At 54.2% G+C, this 23,792-nt stretch overlaps 2 protein-coding genes across 2 annotated transcripts; one reads left to right on the top strand and one right to left on the bottom strand.

The window, feature by feature from the left end:
• Positions 1 to 1,097: 1,097 nt before the first annotated feature.
• Positions 1,098 to 13,170, top strand: CACFD1 (calcium channel flower domain containing 1). Its single transcript, XM_052815298.1, has 5 exons — positions 1,098 to 1,324; positions 6,317 to 6,389; positions 6,822 to 6,947; positions 7,093 to 7,200; positions 7,664 to 13,170. The coding sequence occupies exons 1-5, from the start codon at positions 1,201 to 1,203 to the stop codon at positions 7,755 to 7,757; spliced, it is 525 nt and encodes a 174-aa protein (XP_052671258.1). The 5' UTR covers positions 1,098 to 1,200; the 3' UTR covers positions 7,758 to 13,170.
• Positions 13,171 to 13,324: 154 nt separating this feature from the next.
• SLC2A6 (solute carrier family 2 member 6) lies at positions 13,325 to 18,386 on the bottom strand. The gene is given in 11 exon segments (XM_052815297.1): positions 13,325 to 13,927; positions 14,016 to 14,161; positions 14,471 to 14,644; positions 14,882 to 14,990; positions 15,346 to 15,498; positions 15,637 to 15,848; positions 16,420 to 16,519; positions 17,140 to 17,319; positions 17,321 to 17,347; positions 17,452 to 17,614; positions 18,249 to 18,386. Coding segments are annotated over 11 exon segments (1,521 nt in total). The 5' UTR covers positions 18,350 to 18,386; the 3' UTR covers positions 13,325 to 13,771.
• Positions 18,387 to 23,792: the final 5,406 nt, after the last annotated feature.

The following is a 23,792-nucleotide window of genomic DNA, read 5'->3' as shown; positions in this document are numbered from 1 at the left end:
TTCTTTCGGTTGAACTCTCTGACATCTTTTTACAACCGCAAAATCTTATTTTCTTCTGTCTTCTTATTAGTTGTTTTCTGCTGGTTAAGCCTGAAGTTTTTTGCTTGCCAGTCTCCAGATTTACGTTCCATTCCTGGAAGAGGTAGAAAGTAGATTCTTGAAGCGAGATCCTTGAGGAGCTGGATATATCAGCTATCCCACTGCAGTGCGTGGGTGATGCAGGCACTGGGCCTTCATTTCCTGTCTAACAGGAGATGTTAATGAAAAGACATCCTTTTCTTAATCCTTTTTTGTAACCTTTTAGCAGATGGGATCTATCTTCCCACTGTGCTCTGGATCCCAAGTCTCACTGCTATTTATTGTTCCAGATCAACAATGCAGAGTCCCTGGTCTGCGGAGATGGGCTCTGGTTACGGACGGTATGCTCCATGTTAATTTGCAAAAAATGCAGCTGTCTTTATAATTTAAGAGAATTAAGGCTGTTTCCCTGTACCATTTGGTTGGATACCAACAGGTTGCCAACTGGGACATCTCTGACGTGCAAAGTTCTACTTCTGCTCCCATTTTCTAGGGAGACAACCTGATTCCATTCAGATTAAGGGGAGTGTTTCCCTCTTATCTCGAGGGCAGAATTTTGTAACACTCTTAAATTCACGTTATGCAAAAAATTCATGTTTCCCTTTCTTCCGAGCACGCACTGGCTGCCTGGATAACGGCATCTAGTTGTCAGCCAGGGGAAGCGGGACCCCGAGCTCCTGCGCACCCCAGACCCTGGCGTGGATGGAGTGCATGCCTGCGCGGCTGCTTATGAATATGTACACGACGGGCTCTGCCCACCAGCCTTTTAATGAGAGTGACATCAAAGCCCTGCCTGCTGGAGGAGGGGACCCACAATGCAATACGCAGGCAGACGTGGAGGCAGCTCCCACGGCCGCTGGCATCGCTGCTGCAGGCAGAGACCCTCCATTGTCAGCCCTGGGGGGGCTGCCGGGGGCCAGGCCCTGCATGGGGGTGCGGGGAGAGGTCCAGCAGCGGCAGGGCTGGGTTTAGGGGCTGCGTCCCGGGCTGGCTGGAGGGGGGCACGGGGGGAGTGTCACTCGGGGGGCTGCGCGTGGGGGGGTGCGTGCGTGCATCCTGCGCTGCTGGGGCTCAGGCGGGGAGCGGGGTGCTGCCCCCTGACCCCCCGGGAGCAGGGGTGCGATGAGCTCTCAGGATGAGCAGTTCCAAGCAGCAGCCCCTGACCCAGCGGCTTCCTCCACCGATGATGGCATGACCTGGTGGTACAGGTGGCTCTGCAGGATTGCCGGGGTCATCGGGGGCATGTGTAAGTATCCCCTTCCCTTGCAGCCAAAGGTTTCCCCCTCGGCGCCGCTCGTGCATGCGAAAGCGCGCGTCAGGGGTCCCGCCTGCCTCTTGTTAGGGTCACCTTTGTGTTAGGGGGGCCGCCCCACGAAACAATCATTTGGGGTTATGGGGTTTGGGTCTGCTCTAGTCGTTAGTTTGCTGCGTTTCGGGCAGAAGGAAGAGTCATGGACGTGTCGAAGTGGGGCGGTTTTAGCCGGCACACGAGGGATGTGCTTTGCGCTCACCGAACCTGCTGAGCTTCGGCACCTGGGAGGAGGGACGTCACGGGGGGATCTGCAAATCCTCGAGTTTCGTCTTGGATACAGCGCTCACTGGAAGTGACGGGAGCAGCAGCCGAGCCCCTGGTCCTGCGGGAGGGCTGTGGGCAGATAAACTAGATGACGATTTTACTGCGAGGACCAGGCTCAGGGTGCTCAGCAGGGCCAGATTCAGGGCTTGAAGAGGGGCCACGGGATTTGGTTCATCCTATTTGTCTGTTTGGGTGTTTTTTATGTTCCTGCAACTTATTTTCTTTCCCCATCCTGAATGTCAGAGCGTGTTTCCCGTTACTCCTGTTGTTGATTGCAGAGGGCCTGCCTGTGTTTTTTTTTGAAGGTGAATAATGGACTTGGTTTGTGTTGTGTGTTTTTAAGGGGTTTAGTCTTGGACACAGAGAAGAAGGGAGCCCGTGTACAGCAAAGTGAGTTGGCTGTGCTCTGAATTACCTGCTGCTGAAAAAAATTTTCCCAGGGAAAGAGTCTTTGCAACTTTGCCAGAAATCAGCCTGTCCTGTAGTGCTGTTTTGCTACATTCTGCGGGGAGATTAATAGCTCTTAAAAGCAGGAGGGACTGTTATGACCGCTTAGTCTGATCTCCTGCAGAGCACAGGATGGAGAATTTCTTCTGCTTCAGGTCCACAACTTCTAGTAAAACAAGAGTGTTTCTCAGCCAGTGCAGTCAGCCCTGATTTATTCCCTCGGCTGTGGCGTTTCGTCTGATCCCCGTCTCTCCCTGCCCCCTTCCCGTGCCTGCCTCTTGCCTCGGGACTTGACTGCACAAGCCCACCGCATTTTCGCAGCCGACCTTGTAGACCATGGTATCGCTGGGCAGGCTCGTTACAGCCCCTTTTGGCTAGGCTGGTAAAACATATGCTGCTCTCACTGTTTTATGTCTCAGGTGCTGAAATTCCGGAGGTGTGAAAAGATTTGGTAGGACTGCTCTTACGGGGCAAAACATACTGGCCTCGCCATGCTCTGCCTGGGGCCCCCGTGCTTCTGGTCCCGGCAGACGGCCAAGAGACCAGCTGGGACGTGTCTTCAGCACAGGTCCCAGGTGGGGGTTTAGTCTAGCGGCGTCTTTCCCACGGACTGGAGCTGTAGCGGGAGCCTCGGCACTTTTTGCGTGGCTTTGGCCCGTGCAGAACTCAGGGGGACGCGGATGGAGGGTGAAGAGCTGGAGAGGACGGCTGTTGGGTCGCATTGGTGGCATTGCCCACCTTGTGCTCGAGCAGCTCACGAGTGGTTTAAAAGTGCGAGTCTTTGAAGACATATTTTTTTCTCCGTCTTCACGTTTCAAAGCAGCTGAATTATACTTGGATTATTTTCCCAACCTTTTGTTCACAGCTCTGAGAGCTCATGACTTGTTTTTAAAGGAAGCTAAGAGTTTTACGTATTTGGGTGAGTCTGTGAGAAGAAGCTTTTGGAAGAAGTGTCAGGCTCTTAACAGGATTGCTGATGATTTGGGGAGTCAGTCAGCTTGCTCTGTAGCCCTGACAGTCTCCCTTCATGAAGTTCATCAGGCAGAGAATGAGGCAGTGTGAGACACAGACTCCTCTTACGAGCAGGGAAATGGGGGACTGTGGAAAGAGGCAACCCTCCAATGTCCCGTGCTAGTAATGGCCCTCTGCAAAATGCTCCTTGTTCAGCATCACCTTGTTGAAGGTGGACAGTTTGGAAAAGGGGTGACTAATAACACGGCAAGGCTGGAGTTTGCTTCTATTTTCAGAGCTTGCTATGAAAGAGCAGAAATAATTTATATGGATTTTGAGCAACTGGATTTATGGTTCTGCTACAGGGCTGGATTATTTCTTACAGAAGGAAAAACTCTCTGTAGAAAGGATGAGAAACTTTGTTAGTGGAGGTGAGACTGGCGGACAACATCTACCCCAGGCAAACACCTGCAGCCTGCAACTTGCTTAAGCCAGAAAGGTCCAGGGGCCAGAGCAGGAACAAGAACAGCAAGGTTCGGGATTTGTTTCTGGCTCTTGCCCAGGCTGGCTTGGCGACCTTGGCCAAGTCCCTTCTCTCCCTTGTGTTCCTGTTTGTAAAAGGATGAGGAGAGTCTGTGGCTTTTGTAAAATGCTCTAGGAGCAAAAATAGGCTTGTGTTGAGGACAGTGACCAGCTGCTTGAAATGAATAGAGCCTTTGTAGGGGGTGGTGTTCTCCCCCCCCCCCCGTTTTAGCTCCCAGTTATTTGTGCTTCCTCAGGGATTCGAGATGGGACAGCAGTTAAACAAATGGCAGAACTGTCTGTCTTCCATAGCTTACGTGCCATTGAGCATTATCTGCATTTTAAACCTATTGCGAGGCCTCTGTTCTGCAAAAAGAAGTCTCTGGCTTGGCAGCTCCATCTCCTTTTGGCTACAGAGGCAGGAGCCGATCCCGTCCGTCCCAGTGGGACAAGGATGTACTGGGCTGCTGTGGGATGCGCTGCTCTGCAAAGGAGATCGAAGGTCACTGAATCGTTATCTCTGTGGCTGTTGGCAGCCGCCAGCGAGTGCAGTGTTCCTGCGATTATAAACCTTTGACTCCTTTCCCGCTGGCTGGTGCTCGTGCTGACGTAGGGGCTTGCTCAGCTCAGGCTTGCTGGGTCATTAGTCCATTGGCAAGCGGGGTGGTTGCTTAGCTGAGACTCCTACAGGGACACTTAGTGCTCAAGGGTTGTTTTGGGGTGTTTGAGGACAAAACCAAACCAGAACCCTGACAAAACAACCCCTGCTTGGCTAGATTAAAACAAGAGTAAGGCCAAAAACCTGCTTGAAAAAGTAACATTCTGCCTCCCCGGGTTTGTTCTGTGGATGAGATCAGTTTTGTAGCTCTGTGCTCTGCCGTGCTGTTAAACAAGGCAAGTTCTACCCCAGCCTCGGCTGCATTTTGGGAATAGTTGAGATGCAGCTGATTTTTGCTGTTCTGCTAATTATAAAGTGCCTGAAAGTCACTTAACATTATTTTCAGAGGTGTGCTTTCCTGGGAGAGAGCAAGCATCACAAGCCTGTGGTGCTTCCCCATAGCTCCTCTCCTGTCAGCGTCCAAGGGTCTGTTGGTCACAGAGAAGAATTAGAAACCTCCACGTCGTGTCCTGCTCTCTGTGCTGCCCGCTGCTCCCAGCAATCCTGCTTGCCATTGCTCTTCCAGCGCTCCAGCTGTTTGCATGCGTGACTATGAGCAGATGATCCCACCCCAGTGCCTCAGTTTCCCCTGCAGTGTGGGGACACTGACACTGGTCCCTCTGTGATGGGAGGATGAGAAGTGCCCTTGGAGCATGGCTGGTAACATGTCCTCTGGCATTTCTCCTCTGGTGGCTCATCTTGTTTGCGCAGGATTCTCTGAATGATTTTGGATCCTGTGGAATAGTCCTAGGAAGCCTTTAAAAATAACCTTGTCTGGTTGTTTCCTAAAACCAGGAGGTCACTTGCTCCTGGGCCGACCTTAGATCGGTCCTGTCATAGGCCTGTAGTTTTGTTTTCCAGTCCGGTAAATAAGGATAACTATTTTTAAGGGAACTTTGAGGATTCAGCAGTGTGGCTGCTTAAAAGAAACCTTGCAAACACAAGCCAGGCTTTTGAAGGTCAGCATTGCTTACAGCAGCTCTGCTCAGGGATCCCCTTAGCAAAACATGAGCAGACATCTGAAATACCCAAACCCAGGCTGGTCTCGTTCTCAGAGGTGGACTCTGCTGCTCTTCATTGTGCTGCTAATCACCCCCAAGACAGCCTTTAAGGGCTGTATAGTTTTAGCTGGAGTTTTGCAGGATTGGTGGTGTTTACTGTGGACTCAGTCCGTGTATGCTGCCCTGCCTGCCCAGGCTCGGGTTCCCAGGTAAGCAGCAGCAGCCTGTTGGCAAAGCCGGAGGAAAAGGGCCGTATCAAGTGCCGGGAACGCTCTGCAAGTTTAATGAGGCACGAAGGAGGTGCATGCAGCCTCAGCTTGGATGCTGCTGCCTCGTTCTTCTCCTTGCATTACAGAATCAGGAGTGCTGGGGCTATTTTGGGCTCTGCTTTATCTGGCGTCCGCTTCCATTTGTATTAGCGGAGACCCAAACTTGGCTCTTTTCTGCCCGTCTCTAGTGCAGTTGCACAGAACCAGCAGCGTGTGGCTGAGACCGGGTTTACCTCTGCTTTATTTAATGCGTGCCCATGTGCCTCGGTGCTGCAAGTCATGTTTTTGCTGAACTTTCTGCATGCTGCTCAGAGACGGGTGTCTGCTGGGACCTCTTTGTTCATCCCAGGACAACGCAGTAATTCCAAAGAAAAACTAGAGTGCCACATACGTGACTCCACGTAAAGGCAAATGCTCTGTTGTTCTACGCAAGTGAAACAGTTGTGCAAGTGTCATGCTGAAAAACCAGCCGTTGAGATCAAAAGGATACCCGACCAGAGGAGCTGGGAACAAACCCTCTCCTCTGCATCCCGGGGTCCTGTTCGGACCATCAGACCTTTCCACCCACCCTCCTGTGCTGGTGCAGGCTGCTCTGCAGTGCCTAGAGGTGCCGGCTAAGGCAAGGGGTCTTCTGGGCAGCCCTTGCCCTGCAAAACAGCCCAAAATACGGGAGAGCAAAATCGTGCTGGTGTGACTGCAAGGTCCTGTTGCAAGGCAGAGCTGGGAGGAGAAGCCAGCCCTGCTTGCTGGGCTCTGGCCCCGTGGGCGCACTGGGTTGGTCTTCATGGTCACCGAAATCCTCTTTGCTTTCCAGCCTGTGCCTTCGCTGGTCTCTGGAACTGTGTCACCATCAACCCCCTGAACATCGCGGCCGGCGTGTGGATGATGTGAGCAGAGTTTCTTTTCTTTTTTCTGCCGGGAGGAAGGCTTGGTTAATTAGACACCACTGAGCAAGGGGCAGAGCTGCCCCACTTGGGCAGTGGATGTGAGGGAAATGTCCATTGGGCACCGCAGGCTCTGTGAATTGCCAGATCTTGCTCCATCGGGCAGGTTGAGATGCTGGATTTATTCTATTTACATTCATTCTTTACCCCTTTTTAGGTAAATACTGAGATACCCTTATCCAAAATAAGTCTGGGGCACCGGGGTTTGGAAATGATCCAGAAGCGGGGAGGGAGTGCGGTGGGGTCCAGCCCCACCATTCCCTTCTACCTGCGTTTGGCCGTGGGAGCGGCTGGTCTCCGGGAGACTGGGGGGCATTGCCAACCCTCGATCTGGGCCACGTGGGCAGAATTAACTTTGGTTTGCTCTATCTGGAGGCTCAACGCCTTTGTCCTGTTCCTGTGCGAAGCCCCCTTCTGCTGCCAGTTTATCGAGTTTGCGAATGCCGTCTCTGCGAGGGCGGACAAGCTGCGGCCCTGGCAGAAAGCCGCTTTCTACTGCGGGTGAGGATGCTCCTGGGGTGTGTTGTGGTGGTGAAGCCATCCCGGGAACTGCGTTGGGATGCATGTGGGCATGCCGCAACGGACGAGCATCCCTGCATCCCGTGGGGAGCGGAGCCCGGCTTTGAGGGCTGCCTCTGTCTTCCAGGATGGCTGTGTTCCCGGTCATGCTCAGCCTGACGTTGACCACGCTCTTTGGAAATGCCATTGCCTTTGCCACCGGGGTGCTTTACGGCCTGTCGGCACTCGGCAAAAAGTAAGAGAAATCTGTCTGCTTCTGGAGGGGAGGGAAGGGGAAGGGGGACCTCCAGCCCTTACCCCCATCTGCGTCCCTAAGGCTATGCTTTCCTCTTGTACTAACCGTGCTTTCAGGTGTAAATGCTGCCAGAGAAGATCTCCTTGCCATCATCTCAAAGCCCTGGGAGGGAAGGTCCTGGGGTTTGCTGAGGCTCCGAGCTTTTCCTTGGGAGTTCAATCTAGGTTGCCGTGTGGGTCCCAGCCCTCTTTCTGCAGCCGTTGGATGGATGGATGAGCCCAGCTCTGGGGGAAGTGAGCAGCTTTGGTGGGGTTGGAGAGGACCAGCAAGTCCCATTTCACTCCTGGCATCCCTCGGCACGGAGAGGACCGGGACCCGGTTGGGAGACCTCTGTGCCAGGCGCTGCACCCGCCGCGGTGGGCACCCGGAGCTCACATCCCCACGCTGTCCCTTCTCTCTGCAGGGGAGATGCCATTTCCTATGCCCGTATCCACCAGCAGCAGAAGCAAATGGATGAAGAGAAGCTCACGGGGGCCCTAGAGGGACAGGCTCTCTGAAGCACGTGAGCTCGGGGTAACCTCTCCTGGACACCGAGATGTTGGTGAAGATACGGAAATCCAATCTGCCCTTCCCTCTGCCCGCTCCCCTCCCTGTTACGCCATGATTTCCCTGGACACTGCAGCAGCTGGAAATCTCAGGGGCTGGGGCGGGCTGTGCCCTCTTCTCACACCAGCAACACTCAGCGCGTTGGCCCCTCTCTTCTCCTCAACCCTCAACGAAATATCTCACAGTCCCCCTATTTTTTTTTTTTTTTTTTTCTGCAGAGGTGCTGGCTCTTTGAGTGCTGCTTTACAAGCCTGAATAGGTAGCCTTTCTTTGGAGTGATGCCTGATAACGAGCTGAAGATGCAGTGCTCATTTGGGAACTGCTTTCCGGATGGGGTGAGGAAGGACAGAGCTGACGTGCCAGCTCCTCGCCTGCACTGGTCTCATGGGAGCCAGGGAGCTGCTGGCCTCATGCCTGGGGGTAACCTGCCACTGCACGTTACACGTTTTTAGTAACACTCTCTGGTGTGGCCCTTCCCGGGGGTAATATACACTAATCCAGGGTTTAGCAATACATGGTGATGCTTAAGCTTGATCTTCTTCCACTGAGTATTTTTAATATGGGTCCAGTTAGGCCAGGCACTGAAGGCATCGCTGCATGGGAAAGGACTTCCAGCAAAAAACCCACAGAAAGACAACAACCATCTCTGCAGAGGAGCTGCCAGAGGTGCTGGGGCAGATCCTGGTACCTACAAAGCACAGTCCCTGCTTCCTCTGGACACAGCTGCAGGCAGTTACTGCAATTTACTTGAATTATAAGAACTAATTACTTTGTCTTAATAAGGGTACTTTTCTTAAGCTTCACTCTTTTACTGGGGAAGAAGGGAAGTGAGGTTTGCTTTACCTCAGCTGAAAAAGGCTACGATTGCTTGAGCCAAGTGGGGTTTTTTCGCTGGTGTAAGGGTTACTGATGTGCAACAGCATCCTTCTGTCATGAGCCTGGGACTCTGTTATCTCTCACTCCCTGCATCTGCTCCTGCTCCCATGACCCATCCCTCTATGCAAGGGACCTGCTCTCTGCTTCTGTCTGGTACAGCCCTTCTCTTTGGGCTCGTGTTCTTTTTGCACCGGTCCTGGGCTGATTTTGTATGGGAAGGTGGCATATCCTTCCTTTGCAAACACAGAGAAGTCTGCACCATTTCAGTGTGGATAGCTGGGATGTCTTGCTGCTTTATTCCAGGCTCCATCAGTGGTTTTTGCATTATGTTTTCTGTTTGCTTTGTATCATGCCGAACAAAACTGCTTGCTAAGTTCAGGTCCCCCTCTTCTCATTATGGTTTCTTCTGGGGGGGGTTAATTTATTTGAATTTACATGATTGCTTTTTCCTTTGATTAGGAAAAAGGGGAATAATTTATTTTTAGTTATTTAAGTATTTTGATGGGACTCATTTTCTCTGGACATAGGAAACAGAGCACTCGTTTCTCCTGTCCTTCAAAGGACCACCTCATTTCATTGGGGGGGCCTCTCTGAACCCAGGGAGAGCCCTGGCTGCTGTAACTGGGATGCTATAACTGGGATACCGTAAAATCCTATTGTGCCCTTCAGAGTGTTTCTCATACTTTTGGAAAGTGTATTGTCCCTTGACCCCTTTGTCTTCTTCTGGGCCACTAGCTTGACAAAGTTGGTTTTCCCCCTTTTCTGGGAGAGAGAAGGGAGGAAAACTGGGCTGTAGCTGCTGGACTGGAGGTTTGTGCTCACTCAGCAGCCAGGGCAGGGAGCGGCTCCGGTGAGCAGCGGCCATGGGGACTGCAGCCTGTTCTTACTCTCCTGCCCTGGGAGCTGACCTCCCGCTGCCACCAACACTTTGTGGTCCCATTTGAATCACTGGGGTACCCGCGGGGTTGCACGGCGGTCTGAGAAATGCTGCTGGAGGCTGGGTGCTGTCTGTCAGAAGGGTCTGTCCGCCAGCAGCTCTGTGGCTTTTGAGCAGTGTCGTGTTGGAAACTATCTATATAACACGTCCTTCCTCTAGGTACGGTGTGTATTCACGTTAGTTGAATGACACCAGAGCATCCCTGGCAGAGCCTGGGACGGAGCCGCTGCTGGAGGGGATGGCCGGGTACGGATGCAGTGTTTGCATTGCAGCGGGAGCAGAGCGGTCCCTGGAGATCGGGGGCCTAAGCTGCCAGCTAATATTAGCTGTTGTTTCTTCGGTGGAGTTCAGGGAGGTGTGAGGATTTGCACCGGTCAGGAACACGGCTTGGGTTTATTTACACGCGCGGGCCCCTGCAGCTGGGTGCTGGGTAGCCACTTTGTGCTAAGCCCCTTTCCCCCAGGCCTCCGAACAGTGATTGCTCTGACACCTGCTTGTCTGGGATGCAGAACAGGCACCGCCAGCCCGGACGCAGCTTGTTTTAATAAAGGCTGTGCCATTTCGCAGCCCCCCGCGCTGGGCTGATCCCTGTTGCTGCATGCAATACGTGGGCCATCGGCCTTTCTTGTGTGCGTGTGCGCAGGGACCCCAGCCTCCTGCGTGGGTCACGCTGCCTGCAGTAATGGGGTGCTGCAGGAGGAATACGCTGCAGCCTGTGGGGTACTTCAGCGGTAATTGCCTCTCCGCTCTTCGAGCCAGCGGTGTCCCTGCGCAGTCCCTTTACTGGGTGGTTCAAGTGCGGAGTCCTGCCTAGCAAACAGGACATCTGCTTTGATTTCAGGGGGGGTTTGGGGAGTTAAGTAGTGTTTAGTAGAGGAATGTTGCAGACTGGTGCACGTAGCTACGAGCATGTCTTTGGTAGTGACTGCTTTGCTCTGTGAGTAGTTCCACAGTAGCTTTAGTGACAGGAGGCGAAAGGCAAAGCAGAGGTGATAGAATAACGCTTGCAGGCCGATCTACGCCCACGGTGATGAACCACGGAACTGGCAGGACCCTCGCTGGCTTCATCTGATTGTCCTGATGCCATAGCACAGCAGCAGTCCCTGGGGCTGTTGCAGGCGGGTGCTGCTCCAGGTCACCTGGAGGGCTCGTTGGCACGGACGGGTCCGCTCTGCTCCCTTGGCAGCAACGGCAGAAGTCCCTTGGACACCGGCAGTGCTGCCATGCTGTGTTTTGCGGCAGTCGGGTCTGACGCTGGGGCCGAGTCAGCGAACAATCTGAGCTTAACGCTTTTGTTGAAAATGGGCCTCAGGGACTCTTCTGTAAGAGCTGAGCTGGAGCCTTTGGCCCCGATGCTTAAAGACACCGGGTCTGTTCAGTGTCTGTGCCTGCTGCAACAGGAGGTCTCTCAGATCCGTGCTCCGAGAGTGCTGACTCCTACAGATGTGTGTCTGGGGTGGGAGCTCTTGGGAATTTCGTCTGTCTGTGATGCAGCTGAAACCAAGCCCGATGCTACCATCATTGCAGATGTGGCTTGGTGACAGCACCCATGGCTTTTAAGAGTTGTAGTGACAGTTAGTAGACGGTCTCACCTCCGTGTGGGCAAGAGACTCTTTTTGTGGAGATAGAAAGGACCTTTAGAGTAGTAGTGTCACGGTAGTCAATATGCCCATTCACAGTGCATGGTGGTTATTAATTGTGTTTAGAGGCGCCATCAGGGTGCTTGGAGCTGTGTAAGGATAAATGAAGTTAAAAGCCCTGCTCTAGAGATTTTACAGGCTCAACCCAATCCCTGCTGATGGCATCCAGGCTGGATGGCTAATCCGTGGGGTTTCCATGGAAGAGGTTCTGCTTGCCAGGTCTTGGAAAAGCCTCTTGGGAGACGATGGGACAGAAGTTTTGTTAAGTGAGAACTCAAGAGCGGGTGACGCATTGACTATAGTGAATTGTTGACACCAAGTGTGGAAAGACACCTGGGTACTGGCAGCACATGTGCACTTAGCAATGGACTGTTACACCATTCACCGTGTGAGCTGTGCACTTCTTACCCACGTGCATTTATACAGCGTGCAACTTTTCCATGTCCCATTCAGTCATGAAGTTGGCAGCACTTGTGCATATTAGCTCCACTCTCCCCTGGGGCTGTCCATTGGGTGTGAAGAGAAGAGCAGAAGCTCACTTTCTGCTGCGTACCCAGACCTCGCTGCTCTGGGCAGGAGCTGATTTTGTAATACTAATTGATTCTCTGTGTGTGCAGTGAATAAAAAGACCATTCTACCTCTGGAAAGAGCCACTGTGATTTCTCAGACTCTAAATGTTGTAGCAAAAACCCTCAGACTTTCTATATTGAAGGAGGTCACTCAGAAAATACTTCTCCAGTGAGGTTCTCACAGGACCTGAAGAGTCCAACCTCATTTCACATTTGGGCATTTCCTCCTGAGGCTGAGCCCTGGGAAGTTCAATTCATCTTTGTCATTTTTTCCTTAGGAAAAAAAATCCACTGTCTTCAGGGAAGAGGTTCACTGAAGTGAAGATATCAAAACCTGGTCCATAGCCATGCGAGAAAGAGAACGCTCTAGCACAGGGCTGCCAGAGATCCTGATCTTCAGAAGGTCAGTGGAAACCAGAGGCTCTTGAGACCTCTCGTAATCAGGCCATGCTTAGAAACAGTCCTATTCCAGCCAGGGCTGAACATCTTTCTGGAAATGGGTCTCAGCTGCAAAGGTTAGGTCTAATACTGAATTTTCTCTGTGGTTTTAATTTTGGCCCATCTCTCTTTCTCTGTCCCAGGCTGCTTTAAATTAATCCTCTGATAAAGCACATCTTCTCTTAGGTGATTTCTCTCATCTCCTGCTGCAGGGGATCTAAATAGTAGCTAGCATATCTTGAGATCTGGGTCAAATATGCTATGTTACGCCATGCTTCCTTGTCCATAGCAGGCTGAATGTTCCAGGAATAGGAGGACACAAGCATCTCCACCAGACCTTGAGGTGCCAAGTGCATTTCAGGACGTTAGGCAAATACTTGGGCAAATCATCTCCCAGCTCAGCCTTTGTTGTTCTGCCCTTTTGGGAGGGGTTAGGTTGGATGGGATACTCAGCAAGGCCATTCTTTCCTCGCAGCCATAAACACACCCTGCAGCTGTGTTTGACCTAGGGTTAGGCTCTAAAATAATAAAAAACCAAGTCCTTAATCTTGCAGGACACACAGGAAAGGGGTAAGAGCAATTTGCTACTAACTATGCAGTTGAAATCTCAAAGTGATGGAGGTGGACGCTCCACACAAAACTGTGATGGAGGTGCATCCGCCTTCCTCTTTGTGGATGAGTAAAACCCTGTGGTGGGAAAGACCCACCCCAGTACAAAGTATTGGCAGTACCCGCTGTGTCTTTCCTACAGTGAATCGCTTGCACTACAGCTGAATGTTTGTCTGTTCCCGTTCTTTGTTTTGTCCTGGATTTTCTTTGTGAACTGTATTTGGTCTTGTTCATTAGGCTTCTAGTGTAATGTGTGTTTTTAGAGCAATAAAACATGGCAGCTTTTTATACAAAATACCTGGCTCTGCCTCTTTCACAGTCTTTAAGTACATGAGACTCATCTGGGATACTGCAGGCTGCTGTGGTCCCCTTGTCACAGTCCTGGTCTGCCTCTCCCATCCCACCTGCCTGCAGCTCCCTTCTCTGCAAATCAAGGCAACATCTTGAAGTTGGAAGCAAAACTGTTTTATTCTTGCAACTACATGATGAACTTTTGCCAAAGTGGCTACAGCTGTTATCTCTGTTCCAGCCAAACCCTCGGGCTCTCAGGCTGCTTTGGTGGCTGCTGAGCGAAGGACGTGCATGGTCTCTTGTCCACAGCCACACCTTTTATTTTCCAGGACATCTTTACCTCCAGCCTGGTGCTGGTTACCTGGTCCCATACCGTGGGTTGACATGTTGCCCAGAGAGCAACAGATAGTGTTGAATGACGGGAAGAGAAGGTAAAGTTCCAGGTGGCAACTTCTACATCCAAAGCGAGATGATCGTGGCCACCCTTTCCTCTCCCGTTGCCTTCGCAGAGAGCTCCAGCCTCCACCTCCAGCAGCACAACCGTTTTCTTTGTTGCCCTTGAGCATCTGGACTGGTGGCCCAGTACGGCTGGCAGATGGCAGCTCCTACCTCATGAACGACCTCCGGCCAGTCCTGAAGAAGGCCTCGATCTGTTCCAGGGACCTGCCTTTGGTTTCTGGAACACAGCAGCCTGTGAATAAGACGTTTCCAGCACAGATGACGGCGAAGAATAGGAAGGGCACCTCGAGGCCGAAGGCTTCCTGGAAAGTGGGACAGAAAGCAGATGTAAACTGGTGCAGAGAGGGTCTGAGGAGGGGCTGCCGGACACCCTCCCGGGGCAGTACCCACCACGACCCGGAGGAAGAACTGGGTGAGGGTGAAGGCTGTCAGCCAGCTCACGACGACGCAGAGGCCCGAGGCCACCCCACGGGCTTTCAAAGGGAGGATCTCCGACATCAGCAGCCAGGTGATGGGCCCCCAGCCCATGGCATAACCTGCAGGGGAGACGGGGTAGGGTGAGGCTGCCGAGGCTCTGCAGCCTGCTGAGGAGTGCAGAAGAGCCCTGTGCGATCCTGCCCTGCTCCCCCATCAATCATTATTCCCCCCCATTCATGCTCTGTCAGTCCTCAAAGTGACTTCAGATGCCATCTTTCTTGGTCTTCCAGGGACATCTGCCTGCCTTCCAACTCCAAGCCCAATCTCCTTGCTCCATATCACCCTGCCTCGGATGAGAAACGTCCCCCCAGGCTGGTACCCAGCCCTGTGCTGTGGGTCCTGGGCGCTGTCTCGCTCTCTGCACCTACCCATTATGAAGAACATGGTTGCCAGGAGGGGGATGAGGGTGATGTAGTTTGTTGGTTCAGCAGGAAGGCTGGCAGAGCTCACCAGGGTCTTGTTAGCAACGGTGCTGTTCTGAGAAGCTGGCACGAAGTGGATATAGAGCCCCATGGTTAGGTTGGAGACCAGCATGACACCAGCTGCGGAGAGATGCAACGTCACAGTGGGACCGATGGGTGAGTGATCCCCTCCGTGCCAAGGACTGAGCGCCCGGGAACGCCTCTGCTCAGGAGCTGAGCCGCCACCGAAGGACAGAGACCTCCCCCCTCCCTGCCCGAGTCCTGTGTGGCTGAAGTTTCCACTCCTGCGCATTTGCAGAGCTCCTGGAAATCCTTAAGTAAGAGCTTCCCTTGAACAACAGTGGGAGAGAGACGTACCTGATACGAAAAGAAGAATCTTCCTCCCAGCTTTATCCATTGACACGGCAGCGATCGTCACAGAGAACAGACGTACCAAGCCAACAAGAGCTGCATCGTACTCTGGTTTCTGCAACAGCAAAAGCAGTGCGGAAGCTGAGATGGGAGAGCCAGGGAAAGGGCAGGTTCCTACATGTGTTGCCTTGAGTCTTGCTCATGACTTTGTCAAAGCTATCCTCCTATAGTAAGACACCAGAAAAGAGTCTGAAGCTCAGAGAAGAAGAGCGGGGAGACAGTGGGGCCAGTCCTGCTCCCCATCCTCATGCAGCCTTTTGCAGGGCAGGTGCTTGGCAATTGCTGCCAACCAGGTGCTTTAAAAAAAGGCTTCAAAGTTGGGGTTCTTAGAGCTGCAGGGGACTTGGAGCATTGGACAGCCATCACCGAAGACAAGGCAGTCCGAGCACAGGCCAAACCCCGCGGCTCACCAGGATGACGGATGTTTTCTTGAATATCGACTGCAGGTACACGAGGACGCAGGTGACGCCTGAGAGCTGCTGCAGGAACCTCATCCCCACCGCGATCAGGATGGGCTTGTAAATGAAGGGGTCCTTGATCTCAGCGCAGGAAACCCGCCGGCTCTGGAGGGGACAAAGCCACAACGCCGAGGCGTTACCACCTCTGGGCACCCAGAAGGTGGCTCAGGAATTGCCCAAAGGAGGCTGGATTTTGCAGTTTTCACACTGCATCTCTCCTGTGCTGGAGGTGAGCCTCCTCACCTGCTTCCTCACGCTCTCCTTGATCTGCTCATACTCCCGGGCATAGTCCGTGTCCCTGCCCCGCAGCCAGCGCAGCGACCCCAGGGCCTCGTCGTCCTTCCCCTGGGAGAGCAGGAACCGGGGCGAGTTGGGCATGAAGCAGAGCAGGACTATCATCACGAGCACGGGCACCTCCCCTGCGACGGCCAGCCAGCGCCAGTCCAGGACCAGCCCTGCCGAAGCAGCATAGTTAGGAGCGGAAAGCGTGCAGGGAAGGGTGTCCTGGCCTTGCCTCTGTGTGGGCACCCCAATAATTTAATAAACCCAGCCGGAAAAAAAAAAAATTAAAAAAGAAATAAATAGAGTTTTTGCATATGTTTTTCTCCTAGCAAAGAAACATTTTAAGCTGGACGATATGGGGAAATTCCAGCAAGCTCCCCCAAATCTTAGAGTATTCAGCAAGATCCTGCAGCAACCAGAGTACACGCTGGCAGGAGATGCACACACAGTTCATCGCGTGCTGCCCTTCAGCCCTGACGAAACCTCGGCAGGACCCAGGTCTGCAGGCACGGTGATGAGTCTGCGTGGGTTATGGATTCATCCCTCTGAGCACACACACACACAAGTGTGGGTTATGCACGGGTGATCCTGTCCAGACCTGCTTTGTACACCCGTGGTGGTGGTTGTGAGCTGGCTGTGAGGGGAAGGAATCCATCAACTCGCTGAGAAAGTTGTTTAAAATCAGCTCCCCTCCCCTAAGGTCTCACCGAAGGTTTCCTGCCCTCCAAACACCGAGATACTTGCCCAGCGCGTACAGGATGAGGGAGCCCAGCACTGCCATGATCTGAGGACAAGCGCCCAGCATGCCTCTGACCCCGGGGTGGGAGATCTCCGAGATGTAGACCTGGAGCGGGACAACGCACGCTTAACGGAGCTGCACTATACGGCCGTCACCACCAAAACCTGTCCTCTGCCACCTCGCAGTCATCCACTGCAGCCAAGGGAAGCCCAAACTGCTGGGAAACTGCCCTCTCGGGGTGGAAACCTGACCGGTCCAGCGGCACGAGCTGGTCTGGCAGGCGGAGCGGACGGCCTTGCAGGCACGGCCACTTCCCTCCCGTCACCCCGGCATGGGAGAAGTGCCCCAGCAGTCTGCTCACACTTCCATTACTGGAAAGACATGCCCCAGGGTTACTCAATTCTTGCCTTCCCCTCTGCACGCAACACGAGGTTGGCAATTGGTAAACGCGGGAGGACATAACTGCTGGGAGGAGCAGGGCAGGGACCGAGGACCTGCCTTCCCTTTTCTGTGGGCAAGAAAGTCCAGCACCGTGGGGACAGCTCAGGCTGGCCGTGCCAGGAGTGCTGACCCAGTGCATCCTCCCCATCCCCAGTCGCCCAGCCGCAGCCCTGGAGCTCTGCTGATGCCTCCAGAAAGCAGCAGGATGCCCCAGGCTCAGCTACGGCGCTGCCCCGTCTCCCGCCGTGCAAATCCCCGGCAAAATCCCTCCCACGGCACGTTACCGGGATGGAAGCGGACGTCACGCCGCCAGCGTATCCCGTCAGCACGCGGCCCAGCAGCAGCATCCCGATCCCCTGGGCACCGGCCATCAGCGCGTATCCCACGGCGGAGGGCAGCGCCGAGAACATGATGCTCAGTTTGCGGCCCAGGCGGTCATTGAGGAGCATGGCGCTGACCCCCCCCCGCCGCAGCTCCCAGCGTGAACACCGACTGCGGGGAGACACGGAGAGGGGCCTCGGTGGGTCCGAGCTCCCTCCCCGCGCACCCACCGGCTCTGTCCCCCCAACCCTGGCAGGGACAACCCCGTCTCTTACCCCGAACCAGGATGCCGTGTGCTGGTCCAGCCTCAGCGCAGGGCTGGGGTGAGCCTCCAGGGCAGGGATGACGGGCGAGGGGTAAACCAGGGCGAAGCCGAAACTGAAGTTCCCCAGGACAGCGGCAAACACAGCCAGGTAGAGCCGCTTGTTGCGGAGGCTCCTGAGGGAAGGACAGAGCGAGAAGGACGTGTTGGGTGCCCTTATCGCACCCAGCAGAAACTTTAAATCTGTCTTGCAGCTTCCCCCAGCCTTTGCCGAGGATCTCGTGACACCCATGGAGGAATTTTTCTGGGGAGTGGCCCTGCACAGCCCCAGGCTGGTGGGGTTTCTCCGAGTGGAGCAGCAGCCACTCCTGCCGTGTGGTGGCGGGGGGGGGGGAGAGCACGTCCCCCCAGGCACCGCCAATGCTTTCTTCTGTGCCGGGTGGTTTCCAGCGTGTTCAGTAAACTGAGAAAAGCAGAAGCTGGAGCTGGGTGGCACCATGGACCCATCCGGCAGCTGGCTTGTCCCAGCAGAGCAGGGAGGGGGTTCATTTCAAGGGCCCCATGCCCCCCAGCAGGATCTTACACCCCTATGAGAGTTGGATGCCCAAAAGCACACAAACCCGCGGTTCTCCCAAGCGGGCTCATCCAGCACCGCACACCCTGGGCAGGATGAGACCCCATCTCAAGGCAACTCAGGAACGACAGCAATACGAAGCAGCTTTTCCACCAGCTCCCCCCAGCCCAGTGCTCTCGGGAGAGGGGACACAGCCCACCCCACAGCCAGCCCCACGGACCCAATCCGGCCCTTACCGCAGGTACTCCTTGTCGAGCCTCTTGCCAGCGCTCTCGGGGAAGGTCCGATACGAGGAGCTCTTCTTCCTCACGAGGGGCTCCCGCGCGCTCGGGTCCATGGCAGCGCCGCGGCCGGTACCCGCTGCGACGTGGGTGCTGCCGTGCTCGGGGCTGCCTCGGGGATGGGGAGGAAGAGGCAGCTGAAAGCGAAAGGGGAGAGGCTGCACGCCGTTGCCTAATCAGAGAAATCTGTGCCTCGTGGGCTTGTGCCTGGCCAGCCTATGGGGAGGAAACTTGGGGGGGGGCCCCCCGGAAAACCAGCAGGCAAAGAGCCATGGGGAAACAACAGTGCCCTACAGCCTTCGTCCTGTGCCCACCCAGCCCCTGTCCCTCCCAGACCCCATCGACACCAAAACCCATCACTGCAGCGGCACTTACAGGGACGATCCTTGCAGAACCGTTTCCACCAGCAGAAACGTCCCTTTGCTAAGGCCGCGTCTCTCCCCTTGAGGAATCGTTACCAGTTAGACTGGCCAAACGCTGCTTCTTTTTTACAAGGGTAAATTGCATCTGTGTGAGCCTCCACAGCCACCCTGGGGAAGGCGTTTCAACATAGACCAGAGCTCAGGAAGAGGAAGAAGAGGAAAGGAGCGAGGGGTGAACTCAGAGGGGGCACGAGGGGCAGGTGAGGGGGATGAAGAGTGCTGATGAGGATGGAAAAGGGGAGGGTGGCATCTCTGCTGCATTGGGTGCAGCTGCCAGCCAGCCCTGGGCTGCCCGTGGGTGCCTTTGCCTCCTCGTCCTGATCCCCCCAACCCCGCAGGTCTCAGCAGGCAGCGTTGTGCTGGGGCATCTGCACGTCCTGGGGGGCTGCAAGATCCAAACTCACTCTGTACAAAAGGAGGGGATACACCTACTGGCTTTGCACTTGGATTTAATTAGCAAAAGATGTCTTTCCCTAAACTACTGTAGTGGTCCTCTTGTTTCCATCATTCACCTTAGTTCCTGGTGCTTTTGGGACCACCTGGATGGTTTCTGCACCCCCCCTGCCTGCGTGGGAGCCCCAGTGACGCTTCGATGTCAGCCGGGACCTGCTACACTCTTTCCTTCGTGCAATTTGCTTCCCCTTCTGCAACCACCAAGTGCTGCATTTAGCGTCTGATCGATGCTGGGGATTTACAGCTGACTCAGGCACTCGGGGCTGTGATTTCTCCGCAGGAAGAAAGGTCATGGAGCAAGGGGACATTGGGGCAGCAGGCCAGCTCATCCAAAAACTTTCCAGTGCCTTGTTGGTCCGAGCAGGAATGTCACAACAACTTCCAGCCAACCTGGAGCTCCCCCTCCATCAGCAAATGCCATCGGTCACCTCCCTTGCACGCACTTTGCTCCGTGCATCTGGGCTACCAGTGCCCGTTCTCTCCCACGGTGGCCATGCTCTGTGCAAGGTCATGGCCCTATGTGGGGCCACAGGGGCTGGGACTCATTGCTGCTGGTTGCATCTTGTGGACCAAGGAAAATCTGCAAATGAGTGGCCTTAGGGAATTTGCAGCATCCTTCCTCTTCAAATTCCCTAAGGCCACTCACTGAGAAAGCTATTCTTTATCTCCTCTGCCCCTCCTAGGCCTCAGCTTTTTCCCAAAGCTAGGTGTGCTGAGTCTCTGCAATGCCATATTTGCCATATTACATCCCAAAGCAGCTGCCTTTCAGCCCTACAAATTAAAAAAAGGCCCCCAGGTCCAGGTGAAAAGGGGCTGCAGGTGCTGAGCATGATGGTGCTTACTGGGGAATGTGGCTGCACGGTCTCTGGGGGTTGAGGCTGCTGCAAGGTAAGGGCTTTTCTCTTTTTCTTCCCTGATGCTTGTTTTTGCTATAAATATCTCTAGTGAAGAGGAAGGTGTGGGCTTGCTGGTTAGTTATTTCTGGCTCTTTCCATCGTGGAGCTGTTTGGCTGCTGCTTTTTGGGACAGTGGCGGGGCTGAGCGTGCTGCCCTATGCAGGGTCACGCCAGCTCTGTGCTTGTGCTTCTTGGAAAGGTTTGTGTGCTGGGTTGCGGGTCCCTGCCAGGAGTGATATTGCTTAGAGCAAAGGTGTGAAACCTGCATTGCTGGTCTGTGGTGTGCTTGGGAGCGAGTAGAAGAAAGGCTTCCGTGCATGTTGATGGGTCTGTTGTCTGTGTATCCCTTGGATGTTCATGTCTCTCAAAGATAAGGGCTGGGAGTTTCCCATTTGCAGAGGCAAACGCTGAAGCAGGGAGAGATTATGTGTCCTGATGGGGTGTGAGGAATCAGTGGCAGTGCTGGGTGCTGACCTGGTTGTGCAGTCTGGTGGCTTGGACAGGGAGAAGATGACTTGGAGCGGACTACCATGAAATGGCCGTCTGCATGCCACGACGTCCCTTGCTAATTCATCTCCCTCCCTTCATTTGTTTTTGGAGTTCGATATGGCCTCTAATGAGGGACTTCAGAAAGCAGGATCTGCATCTCCCCTCTGTCCAGAGCTTTGTGCTCTCCCAGGAGCAGGGGTGCTGAGCCCCGGGCTCTGGCAGCTCCTTGGGGCTGCATTGTGCTTGGGTGCACAGGCTGGGTGCTGGGCGGCCAGAGGCAGCCTGCTGCAGCCCTGGGACCCGGCAAAACAAGCCTGGGACCCAGGACCTGCTCTGTTGCCGCAGTGGGGTGAGCCCACCCATGCTGGTGTGACCCCAGCATGTGCATGCACAGGGCTGGAGCCCCGAGTGCCACCTCCTGCCCCAAAGGAGCTATTGCCTATATCTGACTTAATTCTCACGCTTCTGGCTACAAAGCAACTATTAACTGAAGAGGCGTCAAGCCCATAAACGTGCATTGGCTGGTTTTGCTGTATTTATGTGATAATTTAATTACCAGGGGTTTTGCCTAAATAGCCCTGTATTAAAGGGAGGCTTTTGGGAGGGAGTAGGGCGATGCAGGGAAGGCTGGCAGCGGCTCCTGCGTTTCCTGGGCTGGGAGCGGTGTTAGGATGGGGCTGGGGACAGGGCTGGGACCCCGCTCCGGGCTGGGGCACCTCTTTGGCACGTGGCCGCTGCACACACTTGTCACAGACCTCGTGGAAGGACGCGGTATCTGTCCTAAACCTGAAGCCACTTGGACATGGGACAGAGAGGATTGCTCAACCCAACTTCCCCCCCTTTTATCTGGGGGGGAAAAGCATATTGGAGAGAAGCCCTGAGCCGGAGCAGTCGGATCTCCCTGAAATGCGAAGGGTTATCCAGTTTCGGTGCAGATCCGTCAACTCCTTCAAACAGGAAATTACTTTGTGTCTTGAAAAACCTCCAAGCACCTGTAACGCCGGGGAGCACGGGGAGCCGGAGCCCGTGCTGGTCTCAGCTTGGGGAGCCGGGGCTGAGCCCCTGGGCAGGTTTGTCCCTTGGTGTGCAGGGGGACGGTGTCCTCTGGAGGGAAGGGGGGTCCCTCAGGCATGGTGTAACAGGTCCCCGCGCTTGCTTTCGGTGAGCACCGCATCCTTGCTCTGCCCTCCGTGGTTTCTTTCTAAAAGTGCAGTCTTGGTAAGGAATAAAGCACCCACCACCCTGTCCCCGCTCCATATCTCCCTGGCGATTCTCCTGACTTGCTGTAGGTCCTACCAAAACACACAAGGGGTGGGTAAGGTGAAAGAAGACTCTGCATCAGCAGTGTCTCCGGTGAGCTGTACTTGGCCGTCGGCATGGGGAAGGGGGTCCTGCCCCGCTCCCCACCTGCGTGGCAAGTAACGGGGCTCCAGGCCCTCGAGGGTGAACTGGGGAGGGACGAGGCGCCTGCTTCGGGAAAGCAGCAAACCAACCCGTGGCCGATTAAAGGACAATCTGGTTTTGCTGAGAGCTGTTGGCTGCCTCAGCCAGAGTGATGCATTGCTCCGGCTCAATTGGACCTTCCTCCCCCTCTGACAGCTGTGCAATAGATCACGAAGACATGCAAAAAAATAAACTGCATCAAAGCCACTTGGCAACTTAACTAACCCAATTCATAAATTAATTTCTATTCCTCTTGTAAGGGAGAAATCAGTCACTCCTCAAGCCTATTTGTCTCTATCACTCATCTGGCCACATCCTTTCATAAATCTTCCCTGTAAGTCTGAACTGGTGATTGCTGGGTCAAGATGCATTAATGCTTGGTGCCTGTGCTGGGCTTAGGGGCAGCCCCGGGGCTGGTTTGTGCTGGACTGGGGCAGGATTGCTTCTCTCTGCATTGCCCCCATCCCTTAAGGCTGTAGCAGAGCTGGTGTTTTGCAGCATGGTGCTGCTCTGTGGGTGCATGTGGGTGATTTCGGGGAGCGCGTGGTCTCTGCTGGGGAGCCATCAGGGCAGTGCAGAGGTACGACGATGAATCTCCCTGCAAAACGCGGGCGAGCAGCACGTGCCGGGTTTCCAGAGCCGCGCAGGGGATGGCCAGTTACTGCAGGGTGCTGGGGGCATGTGGAGGGAGGGTGCATGGGTGCTTGGTGGGGGCCGGCACTGGGCTGGGTGCACCCCCACGGAGCTTTGCAAGACCCCATGGCTTTGCAAAATGGTGCCTGGAGCCCCTCCGGCTCCAGATGGGCATCAGTGCTTGGAGCCCAGGTTAGCTTTTCCAACCAGGCAGACAGAAGTTAGCTCTTCCTTACTGTATCCCTCACCCTGCTCCCCCCTCACAAAAAAAAAAAAAATCACCACCTTTTCAGGCTGCCATCTGTTTATTTTGTTGGACTCGGAACTTGCTGAAATGTCTTTCGATGGATGAAGGAACGCAGAGTAGAAGAACAGAGCCTGGAAGGCTGCATGGTGAGTGGAAAATAGTTTTTTGGGACTTTCTGGAGTTTGAAGGCCTGATGATGGATGTGCATGCGAAGGATGGTAATGGCTTTGTAAGTATCAAAACACAGAGCAAAAGAATAACTCTGCCTAATAGACTGAGAAATGTACGTCGGACAGGATCCGCTCTGCTCTGACACGGGCGAGAGCGGCAGCGCTGAATGATGAAGTGCTGCGGGGCTTGGGAGCAGAGGCTCGTATTGGTTTAATGTATTGGAAAAAATGGTACAACTAGTTTTGAAAAAAATATTAGGTACTCGCTATGAATGTGTTGGAAAAGGCTGCGTCTTGCCTTCAAAATGAGTCTCAAGGAGACCCATCGTGTTTGCAGTGATCTGTTCGAGGGGCTCACAGCCGCTTGTGGCTCTGACCCGCTGGGCCGGGCTGCCTGTCCCTGTGCCTCCTGGCTCCCCTCTTGCTGCCTTCCCCATCTGCTTCTGGTGTCCAGACCTACTGACAAAAGTGATGGGTTTATGTGGAAATTTTGTGGGGATAAATATTTGCCTGTCAGCAATGCTAGGTCAGAGCATGATTTCTCATGTGCCGTTTGGAAATGACATTTCCAAACAAAATTAGAATTTCCCATTGAGGGATTTTTTTGTTGTTTTTAAATTGGACAAGGGTTGAATTTGGGGGGTTTCCTGGTTGCCACGCAAATGGAAGACTTGTTCATCCCCCCATGCTTAGAGCGAGGGCTTTTGGTGTCCCGTTTCCAACCTGGCTAACCCAGAAGCCGGGAT

This window comes from Harpia harpyja, chromosome 19, assembly GCF_026419915.1.
Source record: "Harpia harpyja isolate bHarHar1 chromosome 19, bHarHar1 primary haplotype, whole genome shotgun sequence".
Lineage (NCBI taxonomy): Eukaryota > Metazoa > Chordata > Aves > Accipitriformes > Accipitridae > Harpia > Harpia harpyja.
The sequence above is the reverse complement of the archived record's forward strand: the minus strand, read 5'-3'. Positions and strand labels throughout refer to the sequence as shown.

What these genes read in the sequence shown, in the direction of transcription:
- CACFD1 (XM_052815298.1), top strand. Translation starts at nt 1,201, where the DNA reads ATGAGCTCTCAGGATGAGCAGTTCCAAGCAGCAGCCCCTGACCCAGCG. An exon ending in AAAGCCGCTTTCTACTGCGG is followed by an intron (nt 6,948 to 7,092) that starts GTGAGGATGCTC and finishes TCTGTCTTCCAG; the next exon opens with GATGGCTGTGTTCCCGGTCA. An exon ending in CTGTCGGCACTCGGCAAAAA is followed by an intron (nt 7,201 to 7,663) that starts GTAAGAGAAATC and finishes TTCTCTCTGCAG; the next exon opens with GGGAGATGCCATTTCCTATG.